This window comes from Eumetopias jubatus, unplaced genomic scaffold (genome assembly GCF_037043125.1).
Source record: "Eumetopias jubatus isolate StellerSeaLion01/CBP00866 unplaced genomic scaffold, mEumJub1_p1.0 scaffold_14, whole genome shotgun sequence".
NCBI lineage: Eukaryota > Metazoa > Chordata > Mammalia > Carnivora > Otariidae > Eumetopias > Eumetopias jubatus.
The window spans coordinates 23,238,021-23,252,181 of NW_028274820.1; the positions used below are offsets into that span (position 1 = coordinate 23,238,021).

Sequence of the window (14,161 nt, forward strand, 5' to 3'; positions counted from 1 at the left end):
AGGGTTCTAGAGGGGAGGGGGGTGGGGGGATTGGTTATCCCGGTGATGGGTATTAAGGAGAGCACGTACTGCACGGAGCACTGGGGGTTATACGAAAACAATGAATCGTGGATCAGTACATCAAAAACTAATGATGTATTGTGTGGTGACTAACGTAACATAATAAAATTAAATTAAATTTAAAAAAATACTTGAAAAGCTAAAAAAAAAATGAAGTTGGATTCCTACCTCATACCATATACAAAAATTAACTCAAAATGGACCAATGACCTAAATATAAGAGCCAGAATAATAAACCTTAGACAAAAACCCTGAAGGTAAAGCTTCATGACTTTAGATTTGGCAATGGATTCTTAGATATGACACCAAAACCATAAGCAACAAAAGAAAAATACCAGATAAATTAGGCTTCATAAAATTAAAAACTTGTGCATCAAAAGACATTATTTAAAAAGTGAAAAGACAACCTAAAGAATGGGAGGAAATATTTGCAAATCATATATCTAAGGCTCTAGTATCCAGAATATATAAGGAACTCTTATAAATCAAGTACTGAAAGACAAAAAACCCAATTAAAAAATAGGCAAAGGGCTTGGATAGACATTTCCCCAAAGAAGATATGCAAGTGACTGATAAATACATGAAAAGATGCTCAATATCATTAATCATTAAGGAGATGCAAATCAAAATCACAACGAGGTATCACTTCAAACCCACCAGGAAATTTTTTTAAAGGAAAATATGGGAAAATGAAAAATAATGCTGGCAAAGATGTAGAGAAGTGGGAACACTCATAGATTGCTGGTGGAATGTAAAATGGTGCAACCACTGTAAAAAAACATTTTGGTGGTTCCTTAAAAAGTTAAACATAGAATTACCATATGGTCCAGCAATTCCACTCCTAGGTATATACTCATAAGAACTGAAAACTGGTACTCAAACAAATAGATGTATATGCATGTTCATAGTAGCACTATTCAAATATCCAAAAGATGGAAACAACGCAAATATTCATCAACAGATGAATGGTTGAACAAAATATGGTATATTCATTCAACAGAATATTCAGCCACAGGAGTGCCTGGGTGGCTCAGTCAGTTAAGCATCTGCCTTTGGCTCAGGTCAAGATCTTGGGGTCCTGGAATCGAGCCCCATGTTGGGCTCCTTGCTCAGCAGGGAGTGTGCCTCCCCCTCTCCGTCTGCCCCTTCCCTCCCCTCCATTCATGCTCTCAGTCTCTCTCTCTCAAATGAATAGATAAAATCTTTTTTTATATACAGCCATAAAAATGATATGGTACTGATACATGATGTTACACTGTGGATGAACCTCAAAAACATTATGCTAAGTGAAAGAAAGGAGACACAAAAGGCCATATATTGTATAATTCCACTTACACTAAATATTTAGAATAGGTAAATCCACAAAGATAGTGATTGCTGGGGGCTGGGAGAGGGGTGTGTAAGAAGCAATGGCTTAGTAGATTCAATTTCCTCTTAGAGTGATAAAAATGTTTTGGGACCAGATGGAGGTTATGGTTACATAAGATTATGAATGGTTTATGGCCCATTTAAGTGATTAATTTTGTGTTATGTGAATTTTGCCTCAATAAAAAAATTAAACAATAAGTTAACTAGACTTATTGTGGTGATCATTTCACAATATATACATATAAGAAATTAAGTAGTAAAGAAATCAGGATTAGATCCTTTCCCGCTTAGGTCGGCCATATTTTATGGTTTCAATTTTAAAATACAGTAGCAAAATCATTACATACCTTGGGTTATTACTTCTTTAGGGTTTTATTAGATGTCATGCTAACGAGTTCTTCCATCATTTTCATCTATTCTGTACAATTCAGATTTCAGTCCAAGGCTTCAGGAACATTGCAAACAGCTGCACTGGAATTATGCATCTGACCATCAACGACATGCCAACTCTAACGGACAACTGTGTAAAAGTAGGTGGTTGCAAAGTACATTTTCTTCTCAGTCCTAATAGATGGGCACATTTTCTAGTGGCTTGGATTACTGCAAAATATGAATGGGATTTTCAATTTAGTTGTTTTTATAGTAAGAAAATCATTAAAAAATTTACACACACACAAACATTTGAACATTTGAATCCTTACATACCCTAAAAAACTCTATTTCCCAATTAAGATATTTTTATTTCAGAGATCCTGTAGCCTAAGCATAAACTTTAACTTTAGTTCTCTGTGTCAAACTTCTAAATGTAGTGATTTTTTTCCGCATCCCATTTTCTCATGTTTTCCCCCACTTTGTAATATGGTTTAATTTTGGCTCCTCTCCATTACTCAAGTGTAAGTGTGCTCAAATATATTGAATAAAGGTACCATTGTCTTTGAAATTAGGAAAATTTAATAGTTAATATGTCTCCTTCTGAAAATATTGAGAAAATAAATAACCTCATTACTTTGCTAAGCTTGTTCTATACACTGTGGTAAATTTAATCCTCTTTTTTCTTCTAAAGGCTTTAGTTGAAAAGTGTTCTCGTATTACATCAATAGTTTTCATTGGTGCGCCTCATATCTCTGACGGTGGTCTTAAAGCTCTTTCTACTTGTAACCTCAGAAAGATCCGATTTGAAGGTCTGTGATATTAAAAATGGGGTTCAGCATTAATGTTTGCTTTTACTCTTGGGGCATTACAAATACGATACTTGCCTTCTGTTGTTTTTTTTTTAAACAGGAAATAAAAGGATTACTGATGCGTGCTTCAAATTTATAGACAAGAATTATCCAAATATCAATCACATTTACATGGCAGACTGCAAGAGAATAACAGATGGTAGCCTTAAGTCACTTTCATCTTTGAAGCAACTGACTGTCTTGAATTTGGCAAATTGTATAAGGTAATGAGTCATTCAGTTATCTATTCAAGAAATATTGATTATCTAAAATGTGTGAGACCCTCTCCTTATGGGGCTCACTAGTTAGTAAACATGAAAGTCAGGAATCCAAGTACAGGGAAGTGCAGAGCTCTGTGGTAACATAAACAAGGGGCACCCATGTGGAATCATGGACCCTTATAAGATTAAATGAATTCACAGGAACACTATGGGCTACTTTTCCTAATGAGGATTCTCATGGTTAGTTCAGTTAACAGGCCTTTTCCCAAACGGACTTTGTTAGTTGCTTAGGAGAAACCAATCTCACTGAAGGGTTTCCTCTTCATACTCTTGGTTAGATTTGTCCTCTGTGTGGAGTCCCTAACAGATGGACAGATGACAAGTTCTTAATGAAACCCTTTCTTCAACTGGGTATTGGGCTTCTATCCTGGTATTCTCAGGTGGACAAGGATCAAATTCTTTTTTTTTTTTAAGATTTTATTTATTTATTTATTTGAGAGAGAGAGGGAACACACGACTGGGAGGAAGGGGCAGAGGGAAAGGGAGAAGTAGACTCCCCGCTGAGCAGGGAGCCCACTGTGGGGCTTGATCCCAGGACCCAGAGATCATGACCTGAGCCAAAGGCAGTCGCCCAACCAACTGAGCCACCCATGCAACCCAGGAAAGCATTTTTTATTTAGGCTTCTAGGACTCCTTAGATTAAGAATAAAATATAGGTGCTCACAATTAAAAATTGTTACATGTATGAAGATATGAGTTACCATGAGAAAGAGTTACCAGAAACAGCAAAATAAATTTGACCTTCAAATAATTCAGATATTGGAGTTGTCAGACCTAGGATATTAAGCAAATATGTATGAAATGTTTGAAGAAATTAATGAAATCAGAAATATGAGCAGACAACAAAATATGAGAAAAGAACTAGATTTACATAGAAAAAACAACTTTTAGGAATAAAAAATATAATATAGTTATTGAAATAAAGAAACCCAATGGATAGCCAATCAGCAGATTAGAACTCACTGAGGACAGAAGTACAGAGATGGAAGATAATCTCTTCCATGACAACAGAGTAAAAAAAAAAAAAAGAAGATGAAAAATATGAAAGAGTATATCATAGGGTAAAAAGACAGAGAAGTTTCAGATTAGATTGTAAAACTTCATCTATAAGAGACAAGCCTAAAACAGTAATTTTGAGAGTCAGAGAATATACATTTTCCTCAACGACACATCAACCTTTTTTTAAAATGGGCCGTGCATGAAGTTTTAAAGCAAATTTCAATAACTTTCAAATTATCAGTATCAACAAACTTTATTCTCTCACTACAATGCTATTAAATTAGGAATCAGTAATGAAAAGGTAAATTAAAAACATATATATGATTTAAAAGCAAAAATTCCAGGGTATCAGAATCACCCAAGGAGCTGAATAAAACTACACATGCCCAAGCCCTACCCTAGAGCTCCTGAATCTGAATATTTAGGAATGGAACCCCAGCTTCTGTATTTTTTTTGAAAAAACCTGGTTGGCTCAGATGGTTGAGCGTCTGCCTTCAGCTCAGGTCATGATCTCCAGGTCCTGGGATTGAGCCCCACGTCGGGCTCCCAGCTCCCTCTCCCTCTGCCTCTCCTTCTGCTTGTGCTCTTTCTCTCTCAATCAAATGAATAAATAAAATCTTTAAAAAAACCCCACAACAAAACTACATAGATGCTTTTGATGCACAGCCAGATTTGGGATGAACTACATTAACCAATTAACTGGGACCATTACGTGAATAATCCTTTTCTGTTGACTTTTGATGCCTCCTGGATTATAATATAAAATTATAGATACATATATATATATATACACATATTTATACATACACATACATATATATGTACATTTACACATATATGAGTGTGTATATATATATATGGATGTGTATATGTATGTCTGTTTTCAGACGACCTTTTCTGTTCTATTCACTTATCTGTCTTCTATCTAATTTTATACAGTATTTTATCTGTAAAATGGGGAAAATAAGAGTATAAACTCAGGACTATTTTGAGGATCAAATATGTTAATTCATGTAATATGCTTAGAATAGCGTCTGGCACATAATAAACACTCAATAAATGTTACCTATTATTATTGCTTTATAATATGTTTTAATATCTAATGGAATTAGACTCTCCTTAGTAAGTTAGATATTTTTGCCAGTTTATTCTTCCAAATGAACTTTAGAAACTTTTTTTTTTTTAAATAATCTATGCCCAATGTGGGGCTTGAACTCATGACCGTAAGATCAAGAGTCACATGCTCTACCAACTGAGCCATCCAGGTGCCCCTCCAAATGAACTTTACAAAAATTTGGTCACATTTCAGAAAAAATCCTATTGAGATATTAATTAAAATTGTGTTAAATATATAAATTAATTTTGGAAAAATAGTTTTACAATAGTTATTTGATTTTCTCTTTATCTAAGAATTATTTATTGAAGATATATTCAACTACCCAAATTATACACAACTCATGAATCGTTGAACACTACATCAAAAACTAATGATGTACTATATGCTGGCTACTGAACATAATAAATTAAAAATAAATAAATAAATAAATAAATTAATTAATTAATTAATTTAAAAAATGCTAAAAAAATTCCCAAGTAGTTTATGGCTAATAATCACTTTGTAAATAATTTTTAGTTTTATGACATCATGGTACAAAAAGATGGCTTGCACAATTTCCATCTTTCAGAATTGAGATTTTTTTTATTTAGGGGTGAAGGTGGTGGGGAAGATGATGATTATGTTAATATGTTGCATGGAACTTAAACTGAATTAGTTATAGTATTCTAATTTTTATGCCTCTTTTTTGTTTGTCAAAAGCTCAGTCTACCAAAAAAATTGTATCTTAATTATGTTCTTTTTGAATTTCTATTTTCATTTTATTTTATATTTATGCTTTGTTATATGTTGCATAAAAATTCATAACTAAAGTTACCAAAACAGACTGAACTTGGATTTCTCCTTTGTAACAGAAAATATATTTGTAATTGGTATTTATGTTATTACTGTTTATATTATGTTTATTATTATATATATTATTCTTTATATTATTATATGTTTGGTATTTCTGTTGCGGATGAGAAGTCCAGAGGTCAGTCCGATTTTTTTTTTTTGATCACACACACACACACACACACACACACACACCACGTATTTTTTTTTTTAAAGATTTTATTTATTTATTTGACAGAGAGAGAGACAGCGAGAGCAGGAACACAAGCAGGGGGAGTGGGAGAGGGAGAAGTAGGCTTCCCGCTGAGCAGGGAGCCCGATGCAGGGCTCGATCCCAGGACTCTGGGATCATGACCTGAGCCAAAGGCAGACGCTTAACCAACTGAGCCACCCAGGCGCCCCCACACAACGTATTTTTAAAGTCACTACATAATTACTCCATTTCACTGTCACAGTTTCACGGGGGGAAGAATATGATCTCAAGAATCTATACCCAATATACTATCTTCATTGTGGGTGGTAACTTTAATCAACATAAAATTACCTTGTAGTCTTATTTAATATTTTTATTAGTCTAGTGTTTTGACTCAATGTATTCATTATTTGCCACTGCTGTATTATTTTTATGTACATTTGCCTAATACATCTTTGCAATTTTTTTTGTTGTGTTGTCATTTTATTTTAAATGTGTTCCTTGTAGACTACTTATAATTTAGATTTTATTTGTTAAACCAATTTGAAAATCTCTTGTCTTTTAATAGGGGATATTTTCAACTGATTTTTATTTATCATTATTATAAAACTGATATATTAGGTCTTCCTTGGCTTCTTCTATGTTTCTACTATTTGTACTTACTTTTTACCTTTTTGTTTTTATTTACTCTCTCTTTTTTAACATATGGATCATGTTTTGCTATTTTAAAAGCTTTTATATATCATTGATTATTGCTTTGTTTTTACTTGTTCTTGTATCTTTCTCGAGAATCCTCTTTATTTAAAGATTGAATCGTAGTTCTCCATTTTTTATCTCATTTATTTTTAATTCTTTATCTTTCTGCATTTCAAAGGAACTTCTCAAATATGCCTTCTACTAATATTTTAAAAGGGTCAATTTTGGTTTTGATGACTTAAATTAGGTTATTATTCTTACCATAGAATTTTTAGTTTGTCATTTTTTTTTTTTGACTTGTTTGCTAATTTGAGTATAGTTGACACACAGTGTTACATTAGTTTCAGGTGTACAACTTAGTGATTTGACACCTTTATACATTATACTGTTTTCACCATCTGTATGTGGCTACCATGTGTCCTGTTATATCATTATTACAATGTCATTACCCTTTTATTCCCTTGACTTGGTCATAACTGGAAGCCTGTGTCTCCCCTTCAGCCTTTTGCTCATCCCTTCACCCCTCTCCCCTCTGGCAACCATCAGTTTGTCCTCTGTCTTTATAGGTCTGATTCAGCTTTTTGTTTGTTTATTCATTTGTTGTTTATTCATTTTCTCTTTTTTAAATTTCACTTATGAGTGGAATCATATGGGTATTTTATTTCTATTTTTTAAACAATTATTTTTATTTTTTTTAAAGATTTTATTTATTTATTCATGAGAGACAGAGAGAGAGAGAGGCAGAGGGAGAAGCAGGCTCCCTGCTGAGCAGGGAGCCCGATGCGGGACTCGATCCCAGGACCCTGGGATCATGACCTGAGCCGAAGGCAGACGCTTAACCATCTGAGCCAGCCAGGCACCCTCCTATGGGTTTTTTTAGATTTCATTTATTGCGGGGAATGGCCAGCAATCCTTGTACCGACAGATGAAAGATGACTCCAAACTTTGCCGTGAAAGAGAGAAGGCATGATTTACAACATATAGGGGGCCATCCAGGGGGCAACGCTCAGAGATGAAGACACTTTGCTCTTCTTTGCTCCCGCTTTTCTTGGTCCTTCAGGCTATCCTTATCACTATTTCTTTTTTTTTAAAGATTTTATTTATTTATTTGAGAGAGAGAGAGCACGAGAGGGAAGAGGGTCAGAGGGAGGAGCAGACTCCCCGCTGAGCAGGGAGCCCGATGCGGGACTCCATCCCAGGACTCCGGGACCATGACCTGAGCCGAAGGCAGTCGCTTAACCAACTGAGCCATCCAGGTGCCCCTTATCACTATTTCTCAAGCACGTGATGTGTGACAAGGGGTCTTACTGAAACTGAGAGGATTTACGGGAAAGATAAGATATGCTAATCTACTGTTCAGCTAAACATAGCCTAAGGTACAATGCATACATCTCTTAGATCACAGGGCGGCTGTTTGGGCTAAGAGAGCTTCGGGGAAGGCAACGCCCCCGGCATTCCAACGGCAGAGTGGTCACGTAGGCCTCCGCATTCCAAAGGCCCACCCCTCCTCTGAAACCTTCCCTTGCCCCCAGCGGCCTCTGTGTTACATTTTAGCAAGCCAGGTATTATGGCTGATTTCATGCTCCGTATTAACCCCAACAATTTATGAGTGGAATCATACGGTTTTGTCTTTCTCAGTCTGACTTAGTTCATGTAGGTCCCTCCAGGTCCATCCATGTTGTTTCAAATGGCATGATCTCATCATTTTTATGGCTGCGTAATATTCTATTCTATGTACTGTATACTGTGTGTATACATGTATGTACACCACATTTTCTTTATCCATTCATCAACTGATGAACACTTGGATTGCTTCCATATCTTGGCTATTGTAAATCATGCTACAATAAACCTGGGGTGGATATATATTTTTGGAATTAGTGTTTTCATTTTCTTTGGGTAAATATCCAATAGTGGAATTGCTGGACCCTATGGTAGTCCTATTTTTAATTTTTTTAGAAACCTCCATACTGTTTTCCGTGGTGGCTGTGCCAATTTACATTCCCATCAGTGGTGTACAAATTTTCCCTTTTCTCCACATCCTCACCAATACTTACTATTTCTCGTCTTTTGGATACAAGACACTCTGACAAGTGTGAGGTGATATTTCATTGTAGTTTTGATTTGCATTTCCCTGGTGATGAGTGATGCTGAGCATCTTTTCATGTGTCTGTTTGGCCGTCTATAAGTCTTCTTTAGAAAAATGTCTATTCAGGTCCTCTGCCCATTTTTTTAATTGGAATATTTGTTTTTTGGGTGTTGACTTGCATAAGCTTTTTTTTTTTTTTTTGACAGAGAGAGACAGCGGGAGAGGGAACACAAGCAAGGGGAATGGGAGAGGGAGAAGCAGGCTTCCCAGGGAGCAGGGAGCCCGATGTGGGGCTCGATCCCAGGACTCTGGGATCATGACCTGAGCCGAAGGCAGATGCGAGCCATACAGGTGCCCCTGAGCTTTTTTTTCTTTTTTTAATGATTGATTGTTTTTTTCTTTTTACAAAAGTTTATTCTTAAATGTAGAAGATCTAAGAAAACACTTCATCCTAGTTGTAGGTGGCAACCGATGCTATGACAGGGAATCCAGATGTTTAAACAGGAATGGAATTAAGGATCACCTTTGCCTCAGGCACAAGGAACAGCTTGTTTTTTGCCATATTTCTTCTTTTTTTTTAAGATTTTATTTATTTATTTGACAGAGAGAGAGAGCGCAGCAGAGGGAGAGAGAGAAGCAGACTCCCGCTGAGCAGGGAGCCCAATGCGGGGCTCAGTCTCAGGACCTTGAGATCATCACCTGAGCCGAAGGCAGACGCTTAACTGACTGAGCCACCCAGGTGCCCTTTGCCAGATTTCTTAATTCCACCTGTGGCCCTGGAGGCTTTCCCCGTGGTCTTTGCTTTTAGCACTTTGAGTTTCTTTGGCCCCTCTTTCTGTTTCTGCTTGAACGCCTTCTCTTCCTTGTCCGTCTCCTTGAGCTGCTTCAGGGGTCTCTTCCTGCCACCTTTGCAGCTGGACATGGCACCTGCCACCCCTTCTCTAGACCCTGCCACCGGAAGATGACTTTTATAAGTTCTTTATATATTTTGGATATTAACCCCTTATAAGACTTAGTTTGCAAACATCTTCCATTCAGTAAGTCGCCATTTTGTTTGGTTGGCTTCTTTGGCTGTGCAAAAGGTTTCATTTTGATGTAGTCCCCCAATAGTTTATTTTTGCTTTTGTTTCCCTTGCCTTGGAAGACATATCTAGAAAACCTAGATATCTAGAAAAATATTGCTATGTTTGCCATCTGTTCTTTATCTCAGGTGGCCACCTTTTCATCTTAGAATGCATCTTAGAATGTTTTTGGTACAGCCAGGTCGCTCCTTATTAATTCCTACTGCTTCTTTACACTGTTTACTAGGTTCTAATGTTTTGTATTTTCTTTTAAAAGTCATTTTCAGGGCGCCTGGGTGGCTCAGTTGGTTAAGCGACTGCCTTCGGATCAGGTCATGATCCTGGAGTCCCAGGATCGAGTCCCACATAGGGCTCCCTGCTCAGCAGGGAGTCTGCTTCTCCCTCTGACCCTCCCCCCTCTCATGTTCTCTCTCTCTCTCTCATTCTCTCTCTCAAATAAATAAATAAATAAATCTTAAAAAAAAAAAAGTCATTTTCAGAGGTATGCTTTCTCAAGTCTTACAAATGCCATGCCATATTTGTTTTCTGGTTAGTAAAAATATCTCTCAATGAATACCCCAGCCCTGCTGTTTGCCAAGAGATAAGTTGATCAGCTGTGATTATACTCTCCTCCCTTCTGCCCTCCCATTCCCCCACCCACCAAGCCCTTAACTGCTTTCCCAGGTGCTGCCACAGTCCCCCTGTCCTATTACAGACGGAAGGGGAGTTGATGGACAAAGGAGGTATCCCATTCAACTGAAACAGGCCCATTCACCTTCTGCCTGTATTGCTTGGCTCTTTGTAAATCTGACCAAATAGAGGGTATAAGAGATATCAGCAGTCAACATATATGGCTCCCAAGGCTCTTCCCATCGGTACACCTACCTATAGGATTGTTGTGTGGGAAAGCCACCTCTCTTAGGATGCAGTGTGCGATCTCCTTTTGTGCTTTATTTACTGAAATGCTTTTTAGAAGGAACTGGTGGTCTCCAAATGGAATTAGAAATAAAGCTCCCATTGGAAGACAGGGAACAGATGGGCCAAACAGACTTCTAGCCATTTATAAGGCATAGTTCCTGGTGGAGGGTGAAAATGGCACTGACACACAGGTGTCTCTGATTATGGATAGACAGTGTGGGAAGACTGAGGTCAAGGTCTTCCTCCAGGTTTTCTGTACTTCAGCAGAAAAAATTCCATAGGTCACTTACTGGATTTTCAGTCCAGCTAACTTGACCTTGTATTTAGTGAAAATTCCTGCAAGATTCTAGCTGTAGTTTGACTGATAGTGTTGGTTCTCCCTTTCCTAAGTTTTGGTGTTTTTCTTTTGCAGGAGACTGCATCAGGGACTGCTTAACTTGATCACATTTTAACACCAAAGAGACCTTAAGAACCATCTGTCTTGTTAATAATTCTAATAATCATGCCATTTAATTAAATGAACAACGAACAGGAAGAACATGTTAATTAATACTTCTCTCATGACTATCATTTATACTTTTTCTATTATACTGAATTTATATGATCAAATTTGGTTTTAAAATGTTGACACAATACCCATATAAAGATATTACCATGCTATTTTAGAATGTATTGAATATAGTAACTATTACTTAAGTAGTACTCTATATATTTACATATAAAATCACATGTAAGCTTTTCTCTTTCCTACAGAATTGGTGATACGGGACTAAGGCAATTTCTTGATGGTCCTGTGAGCACAAGGATAAGAGAGCTAAATTTAAGTAACTGTATCCACCTGAGTGATATCTCTATTGTGAAACTATCAGAGCGGTATGATAAAATAGTAAAATTTTACATTATATCATTAGTAATGTGTATCTGCTAATAGGAGACATCAGAGCTAGACCTTCAGAACCATTTGGGAAACACCAGGAGACTGAGAAACTGGTCTAATACTCAGGGAAATAAAATAAAATGAAATGAAATAAAATAAAATAAAATAAAATAAAATAAAAGACATTGGAGTCAGATAAAACTAGTCTTTTGATCATATCTGAGATGTTTCTTATTAATCTCACATTAGAGAATGTTTGAGATGGAGTCATTAATGAAGTTATCACTATCTAGACATTACTGACTTCTCTGCACTTTTCAAGGATATTATCCCTAGGTAAACCTTTACTCCAGCATTTCCCAAGGGATGTTCTGGCTGGTAGGTTTATTCCTTATCCTCTTTACTTCTCAGAGACCTTGTGTACAGTAAGTAAGGGTCAATTCCTAGAGCAAACATGTAAGGGATAAATGGGAAACTTGGCCTTGTACTTTTAGTGGTCATTCATCATACTTACATGATAGTTTTTTGTATACATGTGATATTTTTTCTTATTAGAAATTATGATATGAAATGAAACCATAGATATAATATATATAATATATTTGCTACAGGAATAATACATAATATATAATAATACATAATATATAATAACCCACCTCCCTTTCATCCTACTTTGTAATGCCAAATTATTTTCCACTTTTAAGTTTACTTTTCTTTTGAGAGAAAAAAGTCCTTGCTTCAATACCATTTGCTTCTCTCAGATAGTTTTGGTATAAAGAAATTGCTACTGACCTGTGATTAAAAGCTAAAATTAATTCTTCATACTGCTTTCTTTCAGCTGCCCTAATTTAAACTACTTGAGTTTACGAAATTGTGAATATTTGACAGACCTAGGAATTGAATATATTGTGAACATCTTTTCCTTGCTGTCAGTGGATCTCTCTGGAACACACATCTCTAATGAGGTAAAGAAAATTTTCAAAATAGTTCAATGACCTTTATTGTTTCCAGTAATAGAATCATTTTTCACTTTGTAAACAATGAAGAGAATATCAATTATTTTTATTTCCTAAATTATTAAATTATAAAAGGTAAGATTAGGAATATTGTTTCTGGAATAGTGATAGATGAGGTTATTTGTAAATCAATGGTCTTGTTTCTCTGCTTACAAAGTGGCAAATTCAGTACTTTGAGCAAAGTCCTGAGAGATTGGAAGGTTAAATGATAGATTGAAATCTATTCCATTATAGAAGTTTGGTAATGTGGACATAATATATTCCAGTTGGCTTATATATGCTTTTCTTGTGGACTGAACATTCTGTAAGACTACATGAGTGCCTTGAGATCTCACTCTTTAGTTCAAAATGGAAGTCTAGAAATGGCCTTACAAAATCTACAAAAGGATACATTTTGAAGAACTAATTTCTGGGATGCCTGGGTGGCACCGTTGGTTAAGTGTTGGACTCTTGGTTTTGGCTCAGGTTGGGATCTCAGGGTCCTGAGATCGAGCCCCTCATCAGGGTCCATGCTCAGCATATAGCGGGCTTGGGACTCTCTCCCTTTCCCTCTAAAATAAATAAATAAATCTTTAAAAAAAGGCACTCATTTTTTGCAAGCTGCTGATGCTGCTCATCAGAGTTGAAACTCGGTTCACACTCATCCTATCACTCCAGCACTGCTAATCAAAATGAAGATAAACCTGGAGAGGTTTGCCAGGTTTCTGAAAAACTTCGATGGGCTGTAGTTAGATAAGGAATGCATCGGCTTCTCTTGAAGATCAGGCATTGGACTCATCAAATATCACCTGTGAGGCCTTCTCTGAAAAGCCCTTCCTTCCAGGCAAGTATAGGAACTACTTCTCTATGTGGCTCTCCAGCCCCAGCACATCCTTGGACATGACCTATTTCTCTCCATTTCTCACTGCATTACTGATAATCCGTGTTGTATCCATTCCTCCCCAACATTTAGTGGGCTCTGTTAGATGTAAGACTAGGTTCTTTCCTTTTTTTTTTTTTTTAATCTAAGAGTGAATTTAGATTCAGCCTCCATTCTGCTAGATGGTCTCCTCTCCCTTCCCTTGGTAGCGTCATCTATGTGAGGTATGAGAGTGGAGTGGGGGCAGTTACATGGAGTCAACTCGTTATGGTGGAGGCAAGTCTGATCTTTTTAATGTTGTCTTCTGTCCAAGCTGGGACACACTGGGATGGCTGTGAGCTCATTTGATCTTTGGTTTCCTGTTTAGTTAGATCCCTGATGTGTCTTCCTAGTCCCAGCTCCAAAGCCCCTTTAAGTCTTCTGGCTCCTCTGTCATGGATGTCTTGCTTTGGGCCCCTCCGGGCATGGGGAATCTGTGAGGGTGTCTTAGGTTCGTAATCCTAGACATCCCTTGCAGACATTTTCCTGCTCTCACATCTGGGGACATTTACCCTCAGGCCCCTGCTTCACCCTTCT

General features: G+C 36.8%; 1 protein-coding gene across 1 annotated transcript in view; it reads left to right on the forward strand.

Annotated features, from left to right (window-relative positions):
- Positions 1-14,161, forward strand: part of FBXL13 (F-box and leucine rich repeat protein 13) — a 248,021-nt gene that overhangs the window by 178,206 nt on the left and 55,654 nt on the right. The window contains exons 13-17 of the mRNA XM_028117807.2: positions 1,860-1,958; positions 2,492-2,609; positions 2,710-2,872; positions 11,587-11,706; positions 12,549-12,675. Coding sequence (XP_027973608.2) covers positions 1,860-1,958; positions 2,492-2,609; positions 2,710-2,872; positions 11,587-11,706; positions 12,549-12,675 — 627 coding nt within the window. The remainder of the gene's footprint in view (positions 1-1,859; positions 1,959-2,491; positions 2,610-2,709; positions 2,873-11,586; positions 11,707-12,548; positions 12,676-14,161) is intronic.